This window comes from Scyliorhinus torazame, chromosome 2 (assembly GCF_047496885.1).
Source record: "Scyliorhinus torazame isolate Kashiwa2021f chromosome 2, sScyTor2.1, whole genome shotgun sequence".
Lineage (NCBI taxonomy): Eukaryota > Metazoa > Chordata > Chondrichthyes > Carcharhiniformes > Scyliorhinidae > Scyliorhinus > Scyliorhinus torazame.
In genome coordinates, this window is record NC_092708.1 from 43,988,718 (window position 1) to 44,013,003 (window position 24,286).

General features: G+C 41.6%; 1 protein-coding gene and 1 non-coding gene across 4 annotated transcripts in view; one reads left to right on the plus strand and one right to left on the minus strand.

The window, feature by feature from the left end:
- Nucleotides 1–24,286, minus strand: part of rif1 (replication timing regulatory factor 1) — a 94,876-nt gene that overhangs the window by 50,591 nt on the left and 19,999 nt on the right. For 2 of the 3 annotated variants that reach the window (XM_072471004.1, XM_072470988.1), the window contains exons 5-19: nt 22,687–22,817; nt 20,446–20,537; nt 18,337–18,526; nt 17,486–17,578; nt 15,569–15,707; nt 11,844–11,995; nt 10,972–11,089; nt 10,686–10,859; nt 9,706–9,816; nt 9,217–9,279; nt 8,841–8,941; nt 7,205–7,291; nt 2,597–2,670; nt 773–953; nt 477–584 (exon numbers count right to left, since the gene is read on the minus strand). In XM_072471004.1, the coding sequence (XP_072327105.1) occupies nt 477–584; nt 773–953; nt 2,597–2,670; nt 7,205–7,291; nt 8,841–8,941; nt 9,217–9,279; nt 9,706–9,816; nt 10,686–10,859; nt 10,972–11,089; nt 11,844–11,995; nt 15,569–15,707; nt 17,486–17,578; nt 18,337–18,526; nt 20,446–20,537; nt 22,687–22,817 (1,814 nt within the window). The remainder of the gene's footprint in view (nt 1–476; nt 585–772; nt 954–2,596; nt 2,671–7,204; nt 7,292–8,840; nt 8,942–9,216; nt 9,280–9,705; nt 9,817–10,685; nt 10,860–10,971; nt 11,090–11,843; nt 11,996–15,568; nt 15,708–17,485; nt 17,579–18,336; nt 18,527–20,445; nt 20,538–22,686; nt 22,818–24,286) is intronic. The other variant, XM_072470995.1, reaches the window with a different exon arrangement.
- On the plus strand, nt 13,959–14,158 carry LOC140408061 (U2 spliceosomal RNA). The gene has a single exon (XR_011940001.1). It is a non-coding gene; the product is annotated as a U2 spliceosomal RNA (small nuclear RNA).

Here is a 24,286-nt window from a genome sequence, read left to right on the forward strand (position 1 = left end):
CCCTCTTTAACTAACAGCATATCAATTTATTCCTTTCGCTCCATTGGTTCATCTATCTTCCTCTCATATGCATTTCTAACGTTCACCTTCACTCCCAGGTTCTGCATTAATTCTATTTGATTAAAAAGAGTTTCTCCTGCTTTTCCTATTACATTGATTGATGATTATTTTATATATGTGTGACCCCTAATTTTGGTCTTACCCTATCTCAACATTTGCTTTATCAAGCCCTTTCATAATTTTAACAACCTCTATCAGGTTACCCCTCAGCATCCCCTTCTCTTAAAAAAAAAAGAGAGCCCCAAGCCTGCTGAGCCCCTGTCTGACCCCTCAGTTCTGGTTTCAAACTTGTAAATTTAAATTGTTCTTGCACTTTCTCCAGTGCTTTTATATCCATTTATAATTGAAGACCAGAACTATATGCCACCTGCCTATATTACATAATTTTTCTACACAACCAAGAAGAACATGGTTACCTGTGGAAAATTCTTCTTTGAAAATAAGTGATTGATGGGTAGGGTCAAAGCAATGTACATAGCACCAAAATTATGTTCCAGTGCATCCCCTTGATTTACTTCATTGGTCTAAAAAACAAAGAATAATGTAAAAGAAAGGAATCTTTACAATACCTTAGGTTTAAACAGATATAGACTTTTAATAGTTCACCTGAATATACAAAAAATATTCTGAGAATGTTAATTTTGCAAATTGCGGACAAAAGCTATAGGGAGGGAATGGGGAAAGGAAGCATTCCAATCTATAATCGTCATACCTGGGTCACCCGTTCAGTCAATGGGTTAACGACAATGCTCCACATTCGCCAAAGGTGCTCCTTATTCATGACTAATGTTGCAGACTGGTTAATTAAATTTAAAACTGACTCACTGAATGCCAATGAGCACGTGGGACCAGACAGTCCATATTCAACAAGCATCTCGAGGATCATGAAAAATCTGAATTGTAGATTAAAAATAAAAATCAGTAAGAGGTGCTTGCTAGAAATATTCCAACAATTATACAGGTCACAAATTTCCAAGTAATTAACAGCAATTTATTTTGAGAATTTGCTTGAAATATTGCTACAATTTGTGAGCTTCCATTTTAAATGTACAACTGACCCTCTAGCATCTTTTACCAAAATACTGCAAAATAACAAGATCCACCTCAGTAAAGTTACATGCATGGTAAAGCAAATGCAAGGTATCAGATGAATTCAACTTGAAAAGTACATGGCACTTTAAATCTTGCTCTTAGATCTCTTCACTGAATTTATGTCTTTCTAAGATCATAAGAACTGGGGTTGACTACTTGACCCCTCGAGCCTCCTCCGACATTCAATAGAGTCATCATCAACCGACTGTGGTCGGAACTTCACTTATCTGTTTACCCCCATAACCCTCGGCTCCTTTCTAGATAAAAGTCTCCTTAACGTGGCCTCAAACATATTTAATAATGCAGTTACTACTGCTTTTTTAACAACCTTTAGAAAATAAATTCCTTCGCCTCTCCATCTTAAATAGGAAGCTCCTTATTATTAAACTGTGCCCGCAACCCACCAGTCTCAAAAAAATCACCCCTCATTGTTCTAAACTTCAATGAGCACAGCCCCAAATTGCTCAATCTTTCCCCTTCATCCCAGGAGTTAATCTAGTGAATCTTCTCTGCACTGCTTCCAATGCAATGGTCTGACCAATGTCCTGTACAGTTGTAACATTTCCTTACTTTTATCCCCCTTTCAATAGAGGCCAAGTTTCCATTGCACTCTATATACAAGCCTCATTTTAACAGAACTTCGATTTTCATAGTGCCCCACAGATGCTGACAACAGATAAGCTACCATTTGGTCTCGTGTTTGTCCGGCTCTCTGAAGTCCCACAGTTTTGCTTTCTCTATAGCCCAGCATTTTTTCTTTACAGATTCACTTTCTTCTTGAAAGTTACTATTGAATCTGCTTCCACCATTCTCACAGACAGTGCATTCCAGGTCATATCATACTGCGTAGGAATTTCTCATCTCCCTGCGGTTTTTGCCAATTATTTTATATCTGCATCTTTTGGCTATTGAACTTTCATCCTCCCTTATCAACTCCATGTTCAATGTTTTTGTATATTTTCACTGTTTTGAATCCGTGGGAAGGGGAAGGAAGACTTTACTTTAACAAGGTTAAAATTATAGTCATTATAATTGGAAAAAATCACCAGCATCAAAAAATACTTTAGATCAACACAAGATCACAAAGGTTTTGCTCCACTAAACAAACAACCTTCCCACAAATGCGACACAAATTTGCAATTCTTTGCTATGTTTGTCAACCCCTACTTCAAGCAACCTAATCAAGAACTGTCAGGTGATAAGTGATGGTTGATAAATATTGTCGAAGATTCAAGTCAATGTGCATTTAGATTAAGGATGGTTAAAAATTAATTATTTTTTCCCACAAAAAACAGCTGCAGAATAATACATAGAAATAGAATTAAAATTCCCCAAATCTAAATCATAGCCCATATGAAAGGGTACGTTATCCGACAAACGCATGTAGAAATTAACATAGTAACTGGGACAAATTCTTAATGCAGACGATAAATTGCAGACACACCTTTCTTCAACCACAAAGCCTTCCAGTAAACTGTTGTGAAAGAGGAGAATAATCATGAAGAGTGCTGGAGTGCCCTGAAAGTACAATACAATGCCAATTAAATACAGACCACACAACAGCAATACACTATTAGAATCATAGAATCTCTAAAGCGCAGAAGGCCGTTCAACTCATTGAGTCTCTGCTGACCCTTTGAAAGAGCAACCTACCTTGGCCCATCCCCAAAAACCCACCTAACATGTACATCTCTGGACTAAGGGGAAATTTTATCATGGCCAATCCACCTAACCTGCACACGTTTGGACTGAGGAAACAGGAGCACCCGGAGACCCATGCAGACACAGGGAGGAAGCGCAAATCACAGTCACCCAAGGCTGGAATTGGCACTGTGAGGCAGCAGTACTAACCATGGTGCTACTAGCTTTAAATTGATCTCTATAGAATGATTTAAGTGACATGCTTTGTGCAAAATTATTAACCTGTAAATTTGCCTTAAGTAGCCAGTATTTTTTCTAGTACAAGGGAACAGAGCTGGAAAATAACAGATAACAGCTGGAATTCACAACACTGGACAAAGACACAGCAAGCGACAGCAGAGACTGTGATTTTCTTATGGAATGAGTTGCAACTGAAATTGGAACTTAGTGAGTCAAGGAAGATTAACTGTAAGCCAACTATCCCCAAGGATAACTAGGTCTTTTAAAGGAGTTTAGGTTTTGTTGCAACAGATTGGTGGTGCTTTAAACTATCGCAACACATCACAGAATGGTAGGATATACATGTAAACATTTAATAATGCATGGCCTCCCAAATGCTTACGATTACGAAGCCAGCTCAGTTGAATCAAATGAGAAAGAAAAGCTTGCCAAGAGGTTGGATATAAAGGATTGGGAGCAGACTGGGGTTCCAAAAGGCTCACCAGATCGGAGTATAACAAATCAAACACAAGTGAAATCAAAGTGACATTAGCATGGGCAACATGGTAGCACAGTTTCTTCCTGGCTCGGGTCACTGTCTGTGTGGAGTCTGCACGTTCTCTCCGTGTGTGCGTGGGTTTCCTCCGGGTGCTCCGGTTTCCTCCCACGGCCCAAAGATGTACAGGTTAGATGGATTGGCCATGCTAAATTGCCCTTAGTGTCAAAAACAAAAAGGTTGGGTGTGGTTGCTGGGTTACAGGGATGGGGTGGAGGTGTGGGCTTAGCACGGGTGTCCTTTCCAAGGGCTGGTGCAGACTCGATGGACTGAATGGCCTCCTTCTGCACTGTAGATTCTATATTATCAACACAAGAGCAGTAGCAGAAACCTAAGACTTAAGGCACTTTTCAATTTTTGTTTTGTTCAACATTTTTAACATCTGATCGCAGATAAAGGAGCACAAGAATCAGGAAAAGAGTTAAAAACAAATGGAAGGTGATGTTAACATAATGTGGAGATGCTGGCGTTGGACTGGGGTGAGCACAGTAAGCAGTCTTACAACACCAGGTTAAAGTCCAACAGGTTTGTTTCGATATCACTAGCTTTCGTAGCGCTGATCCTTCCTCAGGTGAATGAAGAGGTATGTTCCAGAAACATATATATAGACAAATTCAAAGATGCCAGACAATGCTTGGAATGCGAGCATTAGCAGGTGATTAAGTCTTTACAAATACAGAGATGGGGTAACCCCAGGTTAAAGAGGTGTGAATTGTGTCAAGCCAGGACAGTTGGTAGGATTTCGCAGGCCAGATGGTCGGGGATGAATGTAATGCGACATGAATCCCAGCTCCCGATTGAGGCCGCACTCATGTGTGCGGAACTTGGCTATAAGTTTCTGCTCGGCGATTCTGCGTTGTCGCTCGTCCTGAAGGCCGCCTTGGAGAACGGTTACCCGGAGATCAGAGGCTGAATGCCCTTGACTGCTGAAGTGTTCCCCGATTGGAAGGGAACATTCCTGCCTGGTGATTGTTGCGCGATGTCCGTTCATTCGTTGTCGTAGCGTCTGCATGGTCTCGCCAATGTACCACGCTTCGGGACATCTTTCCTGCAGCGTATGAGGTAGACAACATTGGCCAAGTCGAACGAGTGTGTACCGCGTACCTGGATTTGTGGCGTTCTCACGTGTAATGGTGGTATCCATGTCGATGATCTGGCACGTCTTGCAGAAATTGCCATGGCAGGGTTGTGTGGTGTCGTGGTCACTGTTCTGAAGGCTGGGTAGTTTGCTGCAAACAATGGTTTGTTTGAGGTTGCGCGGTTGTTTGAAGGCAAGTAGTGGGGGTGTGGGGATGACCTTGGCAAGATGTTCACCTTCATCAATGACGTGTTGAAGGCTGTGAAGAAGATGTTGTAGTTTCTCCGCTCCGGGAAAGTACTGGACGACGAAGGGTATTCTGTCGGTTGTGTCCCATGTTTTTCTTCTGAGGATATGGCGCTCGACTCATCAGTTCCAGCACGCCACAGCAAAAAACCGCACCGACCTCCTCAGAAGAAAAACATGGGACACAACCGACGGGGGGGGGGGGGGGGGGGGGGGGGGGGGGGGGGGGGAAGAAGAGAAGAGAGAGGAGAGGATGGGAAGGATGGAGGCATGCGAAAGAATGAGGTACAGACCTGACTGCAAGGGAGGCCACTCCAAGCAGGTAGCTAGGCAGCTTCAGCTGCGTGTGCTGGTACCAGGCAAGAGGGATAACCGACTTTTGAGGGTCTGCGTGTCTATTAGAGGCACCCCTTCCCAAGACCCGTACTTTAACCCTCCGCACCGTGACCTCAAATCTAGCGCCACAGCATATTCCAGGACCAACCAGGGAACAAGCAATCTTAGACCAGTAACGTATGACGAGGCAGGGTTAACGAGTGATCTCATAGCCAAGTAATCATAATATGATTATGGGCGGCACAGTGGATAGTACGATAATGACGTTTAAGGGGCATCTTGACAAATACATGAATAGGATGGGAAGAGGGATACGGACCCTGGAAGTGCAGAAGATTTTAGTTTAGACGGGCAGCATGGTCGGCACAGGCTTGGAGGGCCAAAGGGCCTGTTCCTGTGCTGTACTTTTCTTTGTTCACTGCTGTCTCACAGCTCCAGGGTCCCTGGTTCAATTCAGGCCTCGAGTGACTTTTTCCCCATGTCTACATGGGTTTCCTCCAGGTGCTCCGGTTTCCTCCCACAGTCCAAAAGTGCAGGTTAGGTAGATTGGCCACTCTAAATTGGCCCCTAGTTAGGTTGGGTTACAGGGATAGGGTGGAAGCCTGGGCTTAAGTGGGTGCTCTTTCCGGTGCAGACTTGATGGGCCGATTGGCCGCTTCTGCACTATAAATTTTATTATTCTGTGATGAATTTCACATTTGATTTTACATAGAATTTACAGTGCAGAAAGAGGCCACTCGGCCCATCAAGTCTGCGCTGGCCCTTGGAAAGAGCACCCCACTTAAGCCCACACCTCCACCCTATCTCCGTAACCCCACCTAACGCAAGGGCAATTTAGCCTGGCCAAGTCGCCTAACCTGCACATCTTTGGACTGTGGGAGGAAACCGGAGCACCCAGAGGAAACCCACGTAGACACGGGGAGAACATGCAGACACACCACAGATAGTGACCCAAGCTGGGAATCGAACCTGGGACCCTGGAGTTGTGAAGCAACTGTGCTAACCAGTGTGATACCGTGCCTCCTTTAAGGGTGAGAACTTGGATCTCTGACTACAGGCATGGTTCTGAAGAATTCCTGACACTGTACCATTATTTAAAGAAGGGAGGAAAGGTTAGCACAAGTCATTACAAGCCAGTTTGCCGAATATACATAATTGAGGGACCCAGGTACGAGTGGATAGCAACGACCTGCAAAAAGGTCAATAACCAACTGACAGGTTTAAAGCAATCTGTGGAGGAATTATAATAATAATCATCTTTATTGTCACAAGCAGGCTTACATTAACACTGCAATGAAGTTACTGTGAAAAGCCCCTAGTCGCCACTTTCCGGCACCTGTTCGGGTACACAGAGGGAGAATTCAGAATGTCCAAATGATCCAACACCACGTCTTTCGGGACTTGCGGAAGGAAACCGGAGCACCCGGAGGAAACCCACGCCAACACTGGGAGAACGTGCAGACTCCACAGACAGTGATGCAAGTGAGAATCGGATCCGGGTCCCTAGCGCTGTGAAGCAACAATGCTACCCACTGTGCTACCGTGCCGCTCAAGAGGATTTGCAAAGAAATTACTTCATCCAGAGGGTGGGATCACTACCTAATCGGCTGGGAGGGGCAAAAAGCCTCATCACATCTAAAGTCCTTAAAGTGCCATAATCAACTGGAAAACCGGATAATTCTCATCAGCTGGCAGGCATGAAAGGTCAAATGGCTTTGTGTGTCATAATTATTTCAATTAGTTCTTTCATACATTCTACCAGTCAGCTACTGAGCAGAAAAGCATAAACCTACACATGTTCACTCAGTCAAGATATAATGCTAGAGTTGGCCCAAATAGAACTATCCAAGAAATGGTGGTGGGAAGTTATCTTCATGCATACAAGTATCAGAGGGAAAATGTAATGGAACTTCATTCATCACTCCAGACACATCCTTTCCCATGTCACAACAAAATAACACAAGGTACATGCATACATTCAGAATGTCCATGTTGGCGACCTGGTATGCTGGTGATCCCAAGACCTTTGGAGAGAGTCCTTTGACTGTTGCCTCTATGAGAGCCTGGAAAGAAAAGCAAGCAATTAAGTAACAGCGTCGGTCATATTCATGAATTGCTTTCCCTTTGACAAGGGCATAACAACTTTTTTTTATTTGTGACGCACACAAGTTTATCAGTTATCCATTTAAAAAAAAAAATCAAACTATACCCAACCTTATAAGAAATTAAATGTATTCCTCAGAAAACTTTCTGCAGCACGGTAGCATTGTGGATAGCAGAATTGCTTCACAGCTCTAGGGTCCCAGGTTCGATTCCGGCTTGGGTCACTGTCTGTGCAGAGTCTGCACATCCTCCCCATGTCTGCGTGGGTTTCCTCCGGGTGCTCCGGTTTCCTCCCACAGTCCAAAGGTGTGCATTGGTGGATTGGCCATGATAAATTGCCCTTAGTGTCCAAAATTGTCCTTCGTGTTGGGTGGGGTTACTGGGTTATGGGGATAGGGTGGAAGTGTTGACCTTGGGTAGGGTGCTCTTTCCAAGAGCCGGTGTAGACTTGATGGGCCGAATGGCCTCCTTCTGCACTGTAAATTCTATGAATATGCACGAGGACAGGTGAAGTTAACAGAATGGCTAGGAAGGCTCAGGTAGCAACAGCAGTGTGTGGCCAAACCACACAGAATACAAGGTCCCAGATTTAAGCTTTCCAATTCATATTGAGTCAGGGTGACAGTATTGGTCTCCGTATCTCAACTGCACATGGGAGTTGAGCAAGGAGATAGCATCAACAGTTAATTGTATCAACACTCACCAACTAGGGTCAAGCGTGAATGAGCCCAAGCAAGGTACCGGAGGATAACTAATGCCTAAGGAACCAGAGGGACATGAAGAGGACAAAGGAGCAGAAATTGGCAAGGAAAAATTAAAACTCTAGTATTATCATTCAGAAGAATGTTACTGCAGATCAGCGTTTGTTTTATATATTTAAAAAATTCGTTAGCATCAGTTCAGTGCAAATGTTAGAATTTATTTTTGAACAAAGAATTTTATCACTAATGGTACCTCACAGTTCCTGGAAAAATATTAATTTTTTTTGAAGCAGCGTCACTATTTCGATGCCCCACATTAATGCCCTAAATTAATTTGAGACCAATCTGCCAGCCCAATTGACGCATTGCACATCAAGTAGCAAATCACACAAGTTACACACAGGACTGAAAGGTGGCAGTAACTGTCTCATGTAAAATTGAAAAATACATCTCCCACTTTTTAATAGCAAATTGTGATTGGGGAAGGCAGCTAGGTTCTCACACATTTAACCCTGGTTACATAATAGAACAGTTTAGCATAATTCTGTGGTTGAATTCTTAAAAGATAAAACGGAACATTTTTTGTCCATGAAATGCCAATCAAGAGAAAAAAAAAAGCATTTTTAAGTCATTGGTACACCAGCACTGAGCAGGCGGTAAATGGTAGTGTGCCTCCAAAGGTTGCTTTCACTTTTGATAGCACTAACACAGACTAGACAGACTTATTTAGAAACACATATGGACCACCCTTTGCTGTTAAGGTTCTGCTGGCTAAGTATTTCAAAAACACAAGATTTAATATACTTACCAATGTTTTGTGAGCAGAGATAGTATCTGAATTCACTATCTGCTGCAATGCTTGCAACAGCAGCGTCAATACCTCGGACGCTTGTCGCTCCTTCTTTGAGCCTTAAGTTAAAAGAACATCTTAAAATTAGGAAAAAAATGTTTTTGCAGTCCTCGGCATAAATCAAAGTTTCTGATACAGTTCTGCTTAACTGCATATAGCAGTTAAGGATAATATAATAAAACAGGAGAATCGTTAAAGATTCATTTCTTACACATACCAAGAGCAGTAATGGCCTGGCAGCAAGGGGCTCACACTCTCAACTGCGGTTAGTGAGCGATGGAAAAACTATAAAAGGGAACCTATCCTCAGAATAAATGCACAAGACTTCACCAACCTGACTCAATGGCATTTTTCACATAGCTGATCAGATGCTTCCAAATAAGATTAAGCATGGCATCTACGGAAGGCAGAAATGAAAAGATAATACAACATGGCTGCCATACATTGTGAACAATGGAAACCCGAAAGAAAACAGTGGCAGTAGTTACTAGGTCTGCTAACATTTGTGGAGAGTAAAACAGTTAGTATTTCAGGTTGACGGCTTTTCAAACAAATTAATCAACCTGACACATTAACTCTCCCTCTCCAGAGATGCCATCTGACTGCATTTTCAATTCATAAACTGCACTTAATTTGGTCAGCTATTACCAACATTTATCTCAAGTACAGTCAAAACTGTTTAATTCTGCAGTAGTTAGTGACATTTTACCCTTTAGAGAGATAAAAGAGTAGGACTTCTTATATCAACTTTGTGATTGTCAAACGTTACACTGTGCTGCTGTATTTTGGTAAAACACATCAAAAATCATATACTATGATTTACCTTCTCCCAGTTTGCCAACAGAAAGGAACGCATCTCTGACTGCAGTTATCAGGGTTCCAGCATTTTTGCAAAAGAACGAAAGGCTATTAATTAATGGGTGCTGCAGAGGGTCTGTAGGAAATGACAATGGCACATATTACTAAGAGTGGGAAGCAAGCAACAAAAAGGCTAAAATGATACATGTAAAGACACATCAGTAAGAAAGTTTTTTCATTATTTGTTTCAGTCTTACTTTCCTTAACATTTTTAAAAAAAATAAGAGTACCCAATTCATTTTTTTCCAATTAAGGGCAATTTAGCATGGACAATCCACCTAGATTGCACATTTTTGGGTTGTGGGGGCGAAACCCACGCAAACATGGGGAGAATGTGCAAACTCTACACGGACAGTGACCCAGAGCCGGGATCGAACCTGGGACCTAGATCACAGTGCTAACCCACTACGCCACCGTGCTGCCCTACTTTCCTTAACCTGACCTTTAATAAGCTGTAGCTGTACCAACTTTGGCACATCTGTGCTTTGAATTTGAACTGACTTGCTGAGCACATTTTTAAGTTAGATCCAATCAGTTTCTACATTCAATCCATATCCAGTAATCCTTCAAGGCTCCTGCATCCTTGAAAGCAGCAAACAAAACCTAATTCAGACCTCCTGTGGCAGCAAAATTGGCATCTGCACCAAGATCACCTGAAACACCCAAGTGAAATTGCTGAACGAGCAATCAGCAACAAGCTTAGCTCTCCTCCCTCAAAGCTCAATCAAAGCCCAATTATCGCCCCAAGATTCTACTGGGAAACCAGGTACATTCACCTGGTGAGGGAGAACAAGAGAGAGAATCTATGAACAACTCTTGAGCCCAATGATGCCCACTATTCTAAGCATTTCCACACCAACACACTAGCTTCATTGCAGTACGTCATGCACAACATCATAAAACACCATAAAAGCAATCCAAACTGTTAGTAAATATCAGGCATACCTAAACTTAGCTGAAGCTTGTTCTGTTTAACCAGATCGGTGACCTCAGGACCCACCAGAAAATGAAGCAAAACTTCGACTCCTACAAGCTGGACTGCCTGTATTACTGGCAATGGTGAGAGGCTGGAATTCAACTGCAACCTGGGCACTGTCAGACTTGGCGAAGGAAAAGCCACTGAAAGAAAGTTAAATTCATGGACAATACTGTAGGGCAATAAAAAAAATAAATTTCTAGTATATTACTGCAGTGTCGCACACTCACTACATGAAATGTTTACAAATCTTACCTGGTTTCTGCGTAGAGACTGGGGTTGTATTAGGAGAGGTCATTGCAGTTCTGCAGGGCGTTCCTGGTGGCACAGATCCCTCAATACCAAAGGCATTCTGCAGCAGCGGGAGACACACCTACCAGAATATAATGGAAGGTTGCATCAAATACTTAATGCTCTGACAAAATCTAGTTAACAACGTCAGATGTTGCTGATTTTTGGCGATATCTCAAGCTACTTAGGTCACATTTTTTCTCGAGCAGGTTTCAGCCAAATATTTAACAGTAGTTAAAATGGACAAATCCTTTCTTTCATCGGATGGCAACACCAACCCAAAAACTCAAATATCTCCAAAAAAAATTTCAAAATCAAACAACACAATGTTAATGGACCAAAAAGAAATATGGAGATCCAGTGAACTGGTTGTCAATCCATTAGTTTCTACTGAACAAACTGAATCTGATGCAACGGTAAATGAACAACAGGGATGCAATGGGACCCTTCTGGTAATCAAATTAATTGAAACCAAAATGAAGAATTGTCTGTGGGAGTATGATGCAGCACTTCACAATTCCCACTGGACTAAGATTTGACAATAAGCCACACCATTTGGCTTGCCCGTCAGATGGTTACAATGCTCCCTTTCTTGCTGAAGCTTTTCCGTCAGAAAACAGCTGTGAATAAACTTAGGCGTTGCCATTTTCCCCAAACCGTGAGTAAACATTTCAAAGCCAAGACTAATTTTAAATTTAAAATCCTCTGGGTAATATTAACCTATAGGTTTTCACTGGTAAATTAGCATGAAGCAGTACTCTGGTCTCATTCTCAACAGCACAAATCAATCACTCAGCAAAAATATTTCAGAAAAGGTGACTGTTGGTATTTCTTACCTGTTCAAAGTTAGCAGAAAGCTGTGGGCCTAGCCGAAGAGCCAAATACCACCAAACCTCTAGTTTGGCAAGGCCCAAAATCTCTGTTCTTACGTGAATGGAACTCAGTGGCTGCATGAGCAACCGGAGCCGTTTTGCACTGCAAAGTATATCTGCACAGTAAAGGAAAATGTTAGAGGGGCTGATTTAGCACAGGGCTAAATAGCTGGCTTTTAAAGCAGACCAAGGCATGCCAGCAGCGCGGGTTCAATTCCTCACAGTAACTTAATTTGAAGCCTACTTGTGACAATAAGCGATTTTCATTTCATTTCTCATATAAAAAATTGGAAGAATGGAAAAAAGTCAAAAAATATTTGAATTCTCTCCCATTAGGGGACAGATTTCTGGAGATATTTAATTTCCTCTTCTACTTCCTTTTTCTTTCTTCCCTGTGCTGCATAACCTGCCTAAACGAGTAGGACCTAGAGCTGTACCAAAGTTTTGTCAATACTGCTCTGTAGTCACTTGATAGAAGGGAATGATTCCTATTTGCAGTTTCTATGTAGGGAGAAGTGAGGAACAGGGATTGCAGGTGAGAAGGCACAATGTCTAGAAACTTTCATGTAATCACAGAATCCTTATAGTTCAGGAGGCCATTCGGCCCATCAAATCTGCACTGGTTCTCTGACACAGCATTTTACCTAATCCCACTCCCCTTCCTCATTTCCTTAACCCTGTACATTGTTTCAGATAGCAATCCAATTCCCCTTTAAATACCTCGATCAAACCTGCTTCCACCACCCTCTCAAGAAGTTTGTTCCAGATTCAAACCACCCTCCAAGTGAAATATTTTCCTTGCATCACTCTTAGTCCTTTTGGCAATTATTTTGAATCTGTGCCCTCTAGTTCTTGATGCTCGGTTGAGTGGGAACAGCTTCTCACTATTTACCGCTCAGGATCTTGGATACCTCAATCAAGTCTCCTCTCATCCTTTTCTCCAGGGAAAAGATTCCCTACCTCTCCAATCTACCCTCATAGTTGCATGTCTTTCAAATCATTCTTGTGAATCGCCTCAATACTCACTCTAATGCCTTATCCTTCTTCAAGTATGGCGCCCAGTACTGGACACAGTACTCCGTGAGGCCTAATAAATGTTTTAAACTAAGTTCAACATATGCTCCTTACTTTTGAACTCAAAGGCCAATCTATAAAGTCCAAGATACTATATGTTTAATTAAATGCTCTCTTAACATGCCTTGCCATCTTCAATGATTTATGTACATATACATTGAGGACCCTTTGGCCCTGCACCTCCTTTAGGGCTCCTCCTTTAATTCTATTTGGTCTCTCCAAATTCTTCCTGCCAAAACGAATCATCCCACACTTCGCTGCATTGAACTGCATTATCACTTGTCTGCCCAACCCACCAACATATCCATGTCCTATTGACACCAAAGTAACATGGGCATTGCATAAGCGTCAGACAATGACCATTTACAAGGAGGAATAGAATCATCTCCCCTCGCCATACAATGGCATTAACATCACTATCAACATACTGAGGATTAGCATAGTCCCGAAACTGAACTGAGCTAGCCATATAAATGCTGTGGCTACAAGAGAAGGTCAGAGGCAAGGAATCTGTGAAGAATAATTCACCTGACTCCTCAAAGCTTATCCGCCATCTACAAGGCACAAGTTAGGATTGTGACGGAATGCTTTCCACTTGCTTGGGTGAGTGCAGCTCCAACAACACTATGCACTGCAACAAATCACCAAGGCTCCTTCAAAAGCATCTTCCACCTAGAAGGACATGGGGAAATAGATGCATGGAAAACCTACCGCCTGAAAGTTCCCTTCCAATCCACACACCATGCTAACTTAGAACTGCATTGCCATTCCTACTACATTGCCATTCCTTCACTGTTGCTGGGTCAAAATCTTGGAACTCCCTTCCAAACATGTGAATGTACCGATACCACATGGACTGCAGTGGTCAAGGCGCCGGCTCATCACCATCTTCTCAAGGACAATTAGATGGGCAATGCCGTAGCAGTGATATTGACATTCTGGGAAAGATTTAAAAAAGGAATGAATCCATCCCAATTTATTGTGTAGCAAACAAAATGCTGAAGCATCGCTTCTCGGCCTTTTGGCTAAGATCAAGTGTAGTATCTGCTCTGCCTTTTGGCTCAGATCTGGTGTGTCTCTCTTGTGGGATCTATGACTTGGATTCAATTTGAATTTGAATTGGTTTTTGGAGCAGGCAAGGATCTGGATTAGGGGTTTGCCCCAGTCCACACTCTGAGCCCTGGCTTTGTAACTCAGAAAAAGTAATAAAAAAACCCAAAATGCTGAAGCAGTAAAACAGTAAAGATTAAGGAAGTCAGGCTTAAACTATACAAGAGATCTGGTGAGATTACTCAACTGCTGTGCCTAGTTCTGGCCACATTTAGAAGAGATATTTAAATCAGCCAAAGGACTGGCAGCCAGTATCAGAAGAGAGAATTATGAAGAAAGAAAGTCAGGTTTGAAAGGGACAGATGAACAGAAGGTACATAAATAGCAGCAACCAGCATAGAAATTCAATAGTAGCAGTAGGATTAAGTGATTTGGAGTGAAAAGGTAGGACTATTAGGAAGTGCTTCACGTAAAAATTAAAAACATGCAGTACACATCACATCCAAACAGGATAATGGAGATGAAAATGTATTGTTTGAGACACAACGGAATGCAGCAACCGTGATGTCGGAAGCATTTTTCCAAATTATGGTGAATCAGATGTTCTCTCATTCATGCATTGCTTACCCTCTCTTTAAAAAAAACCTTGACGACCCCCCCCCCCCGTTTGTAACATTGGTGTCACGTGATCGCAAGGTAAACTTCTAACTTCATAGTCACCCTATTTCTAAGACTGCCTATTTCCAGCTCCAATAATGAACCAACATCACCCCAGGTTCAGTTCATCTGCTGTCAAAATCCTTATTTGTGCCATTGAAACATCTAGAAGTGATTATTCCAACACACTCCTGGCTGGTCTCCCACATTCTACCTTCCATAAACTTGAGCTCATCTAAAATTCTGCTTCCTGTGTCTTAACTCGCAGCAAGTCCCATTCACCCATCACCCCCGTGTTTGCTGATTCACGCATCTTTTTTCCCCAAATACCTCAATACCCTTACACCTCTGACTCTGTAATCTCCTCCATATCGGAGCTCCTCTAATTACGGCAATACAAATTTTATTTGTTCCATAATAGACGCCTGGACCTCTGGAATACCTTCTCGACACCTCAGCCTCTCAACCTTCCTCATTTAAGGCACTTAAAATCTCTTTGACCAAGCTGTTGGTCAATTAATCCATTATTTGCTGGTGTGGCTCGGTGTCATACCTTATTTTACAATGTTTCTATGAAGCACTTTGCCTTGGGATGTTACCTTACAAGAAAGATGCTACATAAATGCAAGTTGCTGTTGTGCTCAGGGAAAAGAGGTCTTCAACCGCATTGAAAAGGAGGACTCTTAGAGGAACTAATGCTGCCAGAAATGCGAGTGCCTATATTTGCTCTTTTCTTTCATTTGATATTGATATCAGCTGAGGAACAATGTGTTGAATACGATGTTTGGGACGTGGAAAAAGACAAAAAAAAACGTTGTGGAAAAACCTGTCACTTCATATTTTCTACATTTAGATTATAAAAGGTCAAAAACTTCCAACAATACATTTCAAAAATATTAACCACATACCAGGATTCAATGCAAAATTATCGATCAAGCTTTTCCAAGCAATGAAAGCTATTTTCTTCACAACTGGTGAGCCACTACGAAAGCCCAATTCCTCCAAATGCAGTAGAGAATTAATGAAACTTCCTCCACGGTGCAATGACTTGTACAGGGAAGAGAGATTGATTTGGTAAATTAAGAGGAAACAAAATTAATTGTGATTTAATCTGTGCTGTAGGTTTGACGATGGTCTAACAAAGTATATGTGAGTTTGTAATCCCCAATTATGCTCCTTAATAAGCATTTTGTTTTTAAATTAAACCAAAATAAGAAAACGCCATAGAAGGTGGATTCTTCTTCCTTGTCTGGAACAGTTGTAAGGACATTCCAAATTCTCGAGGAGAAGAAATACATTAAACGGTCTATTAACAGCTCAGGGACTCTGCTATTGAGCTCTTTCTCCTCACTTAATTAACGTGACAGTAGCATAATTGAAATGTTACTGGGCGAGTAATCAAGAGATCCAGATTAATCCTGAGGGCAGGATTCAAATCCCAAAATTGCAGATGGGGCAACTTAATCAATTAAGTAGTCTTGAATAAAATGTTAATCTCATTAATAATGATCAGGAACCTAGTGGATTGTCCTAAGAGCCACTCTGATTCCCTAATGTTCTTGAGGGATCAAAATCTATCATCTGTGCTGGATCTGGCTTATATGAGATTCCCGATCCACAGCAATGTGGTTGAATCTTAGCTGTCCTCTTGAAATGGCACAGCAAGCCACATAGTTTTATATAAACCTACTTCAGAAAAAAGCACAGTTGGTGCTAAACCACTTGGATTGCAGCAGTTCAAGGCAGCAGTGCACCATCACCTTCTCAAGTACAATAAATATAGGCTTTACCTACACAGCCCACATCTCAGTAACAAATTTTTAAACAACCTACCTCTAAAGGAGCAATTAAATGGTTTGGCACTTACACTAGCTCATGTTATAGCATATGGACAAATATATCTCACTCCCAGCTTTCAATTACTTAAAATTGTACACAAGGCAAAAACAAAGTCCAAAATTGAAATGGATGTTAAGTTTCCCTTTCAAGGAATGAGATCTACTGTACATTATTTCAGTATTTTGTTCAATATTTTGCTTTAAATTTCTTGGCCTTTACTGCAAGGAGATTGGCATGCAAGAGTAAGGATTCTTGCTACAATTGTACAGGGCTTTTGTGACAGCACACCAGAGTACTGGCCGCAGTTTTGGTCCCATATTTAAAGGATATATAAGCATTGGAGGTAGTACAGTAAAGGTTCACAAGATTGAATCCTGGGGCGAGGCAGTTGTCCTATAATGAAAGACCCGAGTAAATTGGGCCTATACTCTCTGCAGTTTAGAAGAATGAGGGGTGTACTCATTGAAATAATTCTAAAGGGCTTGATAGGATAGCCACAGAGGTTTTTGAATCTATAACAGTGAGAGAGTAACTGGATTATGGGCTGTTCATTTAAGACCAAGTTAAGAAATGTTCTTCACTAGAGGGCTGTGATTCTTTGGAATTCCCTACTTTACGAATATATTTAAAGTTGGAGTATAAAGGGATATGGAGAGTGGGCAGGAAATTGAATGGAATGCAGAGCAGGCTCAATGGGGTTTATGGTCTACTCCTGCTCCTATTTATGTTCCTAACTTTGGATATTCTAGAGAAATATTCTCTTACAGCAACTTCATGGTACCAACTTCCCCGAACAGGCGCCGGAATGTGGCGCCTAGGGGCTTTTCACAGTAACTTTATTTGAAGCCTACTTGTGACAATAAGCGATTTTCATTTCATGGACAGCAACTTCATGGGGACTCCAGTATTTAGTTTAACAATTTAAAGTTTAAAGAGTACACCTCTTTCCATCATCTATTTGGAGGCAACGCCTCGGATAATCTTACCTTTCCCAACAATTTCACAAAGAGGGGCCACAATTTCAACACATAAGTTTCATTTTTTGTTGTGAAGAGTTTCTGGAGCTCCTGAATCATTTTCTGAAATATGAAATATTGGAACATTCAAAGATTACATTCCTTTGCTTTTTAAAAGAAAGGTACAGAAGATGAATTTGTTGCACCAACTCGTTGACCCACAAAAGACAGAGGCCTTGGCCGGTACCTTTTATTTCCTAAACACGGAGTCTCATAGCTCAGCATGACAGTATCTGATCAGTATATACAATTCCCTATAGTAAAACCAATTTTCCCACAGCAAGATTCCTCAAACAGCAATATATATATATATATATTATATATATATATATATATATATATATATATATTAAAAAATGATCTGCGAGAGATAAATATTGATCATGATGCCAGACAGAACTCTCATGCTCTTTTGAAATACTGTCATAGAATATTGAATGTTCTATCCGACAGGGCAAAAAAGGGCTCCGTTTAAACACATCATCTGAAAGAGGGAATGACCATGTCCCAAAGGTAGAGGATATGTCTAGATTTGTGCTCAGGCCTCTGGGTGGGACTTGAACTCACAACCTTTTAAAAAGTACAAGGGTCATCACTGAGCCATAGTTGACAGATTCACATGTGCGTCAAAACATGCCAGATAAAATAATAACAAAGAAAAAAAAGTACGTTAACTAATTATTTATTTCATGATTTATTCCACAATTACAAAAAGGAAAAATTTACAAACTAAAAACGCGTTGAAATTCCATCACATCACCAACCTGAAGATTTTATTTTAAGAAAGACAAAGTAAGAAATGTTCTTATTCTCATACTTACTGAGATCATTAGGGGCTCAATTATGCCTGCTACTTCAGGCTGCTTTTGAAGAAGAAGTGGTAGTCCCATTTCCAGAGCTGTTGCTGCCCGTAACCGGACTTTGGGGGCTGAATGAACTACAAGAGGAAGTACTAGCCTGGCCCATTGGACAGCATTTTCTCCCATCTGAACAGGTGTCTGCTCTATCAGCCTTAAAACACAAGAAGTAAAAGTTTAGAAAACCTAACCACGGAAACGTTTTCTCATTTACAAATAGGTCTCACTGTGCTTGAAAAAAATCTCACAATTGGCCCAATAAAACAAAACCCTGCATTCTCTACAAATATTGGACAGCAGAGGTATTAAAACTTTGCCTTGATAAGCCACTTAGTTGCAGATCAGAGATTCACTAGCCACATCACTAAAACTTTCAACCTAGGAAAACTATTTTAAAAAGTCTCTACAAGAACATTCACTATCAGGGGACCACAGAACACATTCTGATATAAAACATTTATATCATACTATCTTACTGCTGCTGTTCAGACATAATTAATTTGAATACACAAATACAATTATGAAATAACATTTATAGTTTATTTTATGACTCACTTCAGCAGACCAGTATATATTTGAAAGAAAATCTCTCATTTGTGGTGTCTTCATCAGGTTTAACGTTTATTCGGATGTAGATAAGCACCATTAAGTTAGTGCAGTGATGTGTTTCTAATTAATCAAATTGTCGAGAATGTATCTTTATGAAATCTCAAACAATATTAAGCTATTCCATGCTAATTCTCTTTTGAATTTGTGAAATGCCCCATGTCCCTTCAAAACAGATCCGGCTTCGACTCCACTTTCCGGCAAACCGCCGTTCCATCTCCAATGTTCTTTTCTCACCTTAAGGCATTGCCATCCAAATCTGTGCCCCCTTTCCCCAAAATTCAATACGAGTCTCTTCAATCTGGTTTCCAGCCCCACCACAGTACTGAAACTGCCTTGATCAAAATCATAAGTGACATTCTCTGATCAGCTATCCCTCATCAGCCTTCTCAATTTACTTGCAATCTTAAAGACATACCACTGCTCTGCAACATCTCATCCATTGTCTAGATGGGTGGAACTGCATTTGGCTTGGTTCCAATCTTCTTTATTGAATGGTTGTAAGAAAATCATTTGTAACGTCTTCTTTCCCAACTCCTGCAAGGTTTGCTCTGGAGTCCCCAAAGATCTATCCTTGGCCCCCTTTATTTTATCATGTACATGCTATCCAAGTGCAATATCAAAAAAACATCAAGTTCCTCATTTATGCCAACTCCTCTCTGGGCCTATTGACTGTCTCTATTTGTCACACTGCTCGTGCGTTATCCAACATTGGAGCAGAACTTTGCTCCAACTAAATATTGGGAATATTGAAACCATTGACTTTAGTCCATGTCACAACCTCAGTGTCCAGCCTTGGAAACTGCCCAAAGCCCATTAATAAACTTGGTATCATGTTGACCCAAATTCCAAACCATATACTTGCTATATCACCAAAATTACCGACTATATCACCAAAATTATCTACTATAATCACAAAAATTACCTACTATATCACAAAAATTACCGACTATATCACAAAAATTACCTACTTGGCCACCTGGCCAGTTCATTATGGCAATAACTTAAAAACCGCAACCATTCAATAAAACAGAAACATTATTTTCCAGCCTCATTTGCGAAATAGAAAAATGTGCACAGCATGGTCTAAATTCAAACAGGTCTTCATTTAATGCAAGATAAAAATATTGCATTAATTTTCAGCGTTTTTCAGAAGATAATTTTTAATCTTTAAAAAAAGTTAGCTATGAAGCCACTGCAGATAGAAAACCAGATAAATGGGATTTCTCTTGATCGTGTTGATTTGCGACATCACGATTTGAACAAATATATATCTCGAATAAGGAAAATCAGTCCATTTAGTAAAACAAATTTCAAACAAATATGGGTCTGCTACTAGTCCAGTAAGTCACACAACTAATGCAAACCTCCTGCTCTCCAGGATCCACATAACAGTACCTCTTTACTTTGCAATGAAATACTTTTAAATACATACATTCGTGAATAATTCCACTGATTCACACTTACTTTACAATAAGATTTAAGGCTTCATGTTCAATGACCATTGACTGTTGATCTCGAGTTAATATTGTTTCCACTGCTGTAAGCATATTTTGAACCTAACGGGAAATCAAAACCTGTTAGCAGTTTGCTCAACTCATCAACACTTAATACAATGCAGACAGAAAAAATCCTTAAATGTACAGAATAATTAGGTTAAATTATAGTGTCACTTTAAAGAGCCTTCACCAAATAAACAGTTCAAACTGAAGTTTGAAATTGCATATATGTCACAGCTGCTCTCAAGGTGAACTCGCTACGGTCCACGTGGTGTAGGTACACCCACTTTTCTGAGGAAAGGAAGTTCCAGGACTTTGATCCAATGACAATGAAGGAACAGCAATATAGTCCCAAGCCGGGAACATGGGTAGCTAAAAAGGGGGCAGATGGTGGTGTTCCCATGCATTTGCTGCCCTTGTCTTTCTAGGTGGTAGATGTCGTTGGTTTGGAAGGTGGTGTTGAAGGAGCCTTGGTGAGTTGCTGCAGTGCATTTGTAGATGGTACAACACTACTACTTCAGAGTGCTGGTGGTGAAGGGAGTGAACGTTTAACTTGATAGATGGGATGCCAATCAAAGCAGTTGAGGTCCCTTTGATGGCATTGAGCTTTTTGGAACTGCACTCACCCAGGCAAGTAGAAAACATTTCATCACACTCCTGACTTGTGCCTTGCAGTTGAACAGACTTTGAGGAGTCAGGAGGTGAATTACATTCCACAGGATTCCTTGCCTCTAACCAGCTCTTGTAGCCAGTGTTTACATGGCTGGTTCAGTTCAATTCTGGCCAATGTTAACTCCTAGGAATTCGATAATGGGGAATTTGCGGCTCCTCAGATGCTAATATAGTCCATGTCCAAATGCAGCAAGACCAGGATGGCAAGTAACATTTGTGCCACACAAGTGCCAGGCAATGATCACCTCCAACAAGGAACGAATCTAGCCATCACTCCTTGACATTCAATGGCATTAAGATTGCTGCATTCCCTACCAACAAGTGCCTGGGGGGTTATCATTGACCAGAACGGAACCTGACCAGCCATATAAACATGGCGGGGGTTACCATCAACAGGTAACTCAGCCGCTGACTCCCCAAAGCCTGTCCGCAATCTACAGGGCACAAGTCAGGAGTGTGATGGAATTTTTCTCCATTTGCCTGGGTGAGTGCAACTCCAACATTACTCAAGAAGTTTGGCACAGTTCAGCACAAAGTAGCCCGCATAATTGGCATAATTATAAAATCAAAATACTGATGCTCGAAATCTGAAATTAAAATAGATTAATGCTAGAAAAACTACAGAAGGCCTGGTAGCTTCTGTGGAGACAGAAGCAGAGCTAACGTTCCGAGTCATTCCAACTCTTCTTCAGAGCCAAGGAAGAAGAAATGTTTTGGATTTTATACTATTTATGAGGTGGTTGAGTAGGTGAAGCAAAATAGAAGGCCAAAGATAGGTGGTAGCTCAGGGGAGAGTTAACAAAGATGTCATGGGCACAAGTTGTAGTGTTAAAGGCAAACTGTGCGGATAGTGGCAAAATACACCCATAAACATCCACTCCCTCTACCACAAGTGCACCATGGCACTGCAGGAACGCACCATGCCTCCTTAATCAGCACCTTCCAAACCCATGATCATTGCCATCTAGTAGGACAACGGCAGCAGATTCATGGGAGCACCACCTGCAAGCTCCCTGCCAAGCCACGCACTATTCTGATATGGAAACATCGCCATTCTTTCACCGTTGCTGGGTCAAAATCCTGGAACTTACACCACAGTGGACTGCAGCAGCTCGAGAGGACAGCTCACCACCACCACCTCAAGGTCAGTGAGGGATGGGCAACAAATGCTGGTCTAGCCAGCGACACGCACGTCACAGTAATTCATTTAACAAAAGTCTAGTTAGGGCTCGGTCAGCAGTGGTATTACCAAGCTACTCCTGGTAATCGCACTGAAATCCTTCCACCAGTGCCCTTGCCACCCCTTGGTGCTTCTTCTAATTAGTGTTCAACATGGAAGAGTACCGATTCATCAGCTTGGGCAGGGTTACTAAACGCGGTAATCATCAGTAGTAACTAAACTAAAACTGAACAAAAAAGTCTAACGTGTCAGGAAATGTTTTGGATTTTATACTATTTATAGTCAGGGAAAATTAATTCAATTTAATACCCAGTATAGAGTAGTCCTGAACACAGCAATATTTGCAGGAAAACCCACCTCCTTCTCAACCACCTCAGCACAAAAACTCTGCTTCGATATAACCCAAAGTGCTCTTGTACATGTATTCTTATCAGTTGATTTCACTGCAATCTCACAGAGTGTCACAAGCAACTGTCTGGCTTCAAGTTCTGCATGGAAAATAGAAAAAAAGATAAATCATACGTGGGCGGTCAAGCCTAAAAGCTAGTTAGTTATAGTATTATGTGCTGCCATATGCAAGAATACCATCCACGCCAGGGAACTGAGAATTTCACAACAGGATTTGAATAAAGGGAGTTAAGAAGTTTGACATCAAGTTACAACAATTTATATTTACACAGTACCTTTAATGTGATAAAACATTGACGTAATTCACCTAGAAACACAAGAAATAGGAAGAATAGGCCATTCGGTCCTTCAAGCCTGCTCTGCCATTCAACTAGACCATGGCTTGCAACAAATCTTTGGAGGGTAGAATTTGGATGACCAGGCAGGAGTGTGTTGGAAAGTCAAGTCTCCAGGTAGTGATGAACGTGGGTCGTAACAGCTGAGTTGAGACAAGGGCAAGATTGAGCAGCAGTATGGAAATGGAAATATATGATCTTTAATGACGGTCAAAAACAAGGCTAGAAGTTCACCTCGGGGTCAACTGTGACACCAAAACTGCAAACAAACTGATTTATTCTTAGATAATTGCCAGGGAAAAGGATGGAGTTGGTAGCTAGGGAGAGACTGAAAATAATGGCGGAAATATTGGAAGATTAAAATGAAGGAATTTTCTGCTCATCCAGTATTGAACTGTACATCCGAGAAGCTGTACTGCATGCCAGCTAAGCAATCTGATCATTCATCAACAGTGGAAGAATTGACAGAGGTGATGGTGAAGTAGCGCTGGGCGTCATCAGCGTACATGGGACAACTAATGGTGTACTTTCGGGATGTAGCCATCTGGGATGGCCACTTTCCAATTACAAAATGGACACTTTGCAAAGATTGCAGGGAAAATGGACAATGCTGAGAAAACAAGCAGGTTCAGAGCTTGTCTGTATACTGGAGCCGCAGCTCCCAAACAAGACCAAAACTGTAGGCCCATTAGCATACCAATGGCCCATCTCCGGGAACAAAAGAGTAACATTTGTGTAACCGATACTAAGGCAGACACCCCGGCGCCAGAGAAGACCGAAACAAAGCAGGCCAACGGCCACCTAGGACACGCCCAGCCATCAGGGCACCCACCCCCTTATTGGATGAAATCAATAGGAATGATCAAGAAACGGCCCAATTGATTGGGGCCAAGTTCAAGGCCCGCCCAAAAGCGCGAGAAGCCCCTTCGAGTATAAGAAGAAGGCCCCAAGAAAGAATCGCTCTCTTGGACTTGGCTCTCACAGCGGAGAGACCCATCCACCAACTGCACCAGAAGCAAGTAAGTCCAAGGTCAACGCTCGCTACCAGACGGACGACTTTAGCTGCTCCCCTTCACCACTTCGACCTCAGCAGCCTCAGATCCGAACAACGGTCATTGTTCCTCTAACTGAGTGGGCGCCCGAAGCTAAGTATAGGCATTAGCGATAGTTTAGTCTGTAGTATTTCGTGCATTAGTAGATATTGCTGTGTGTGT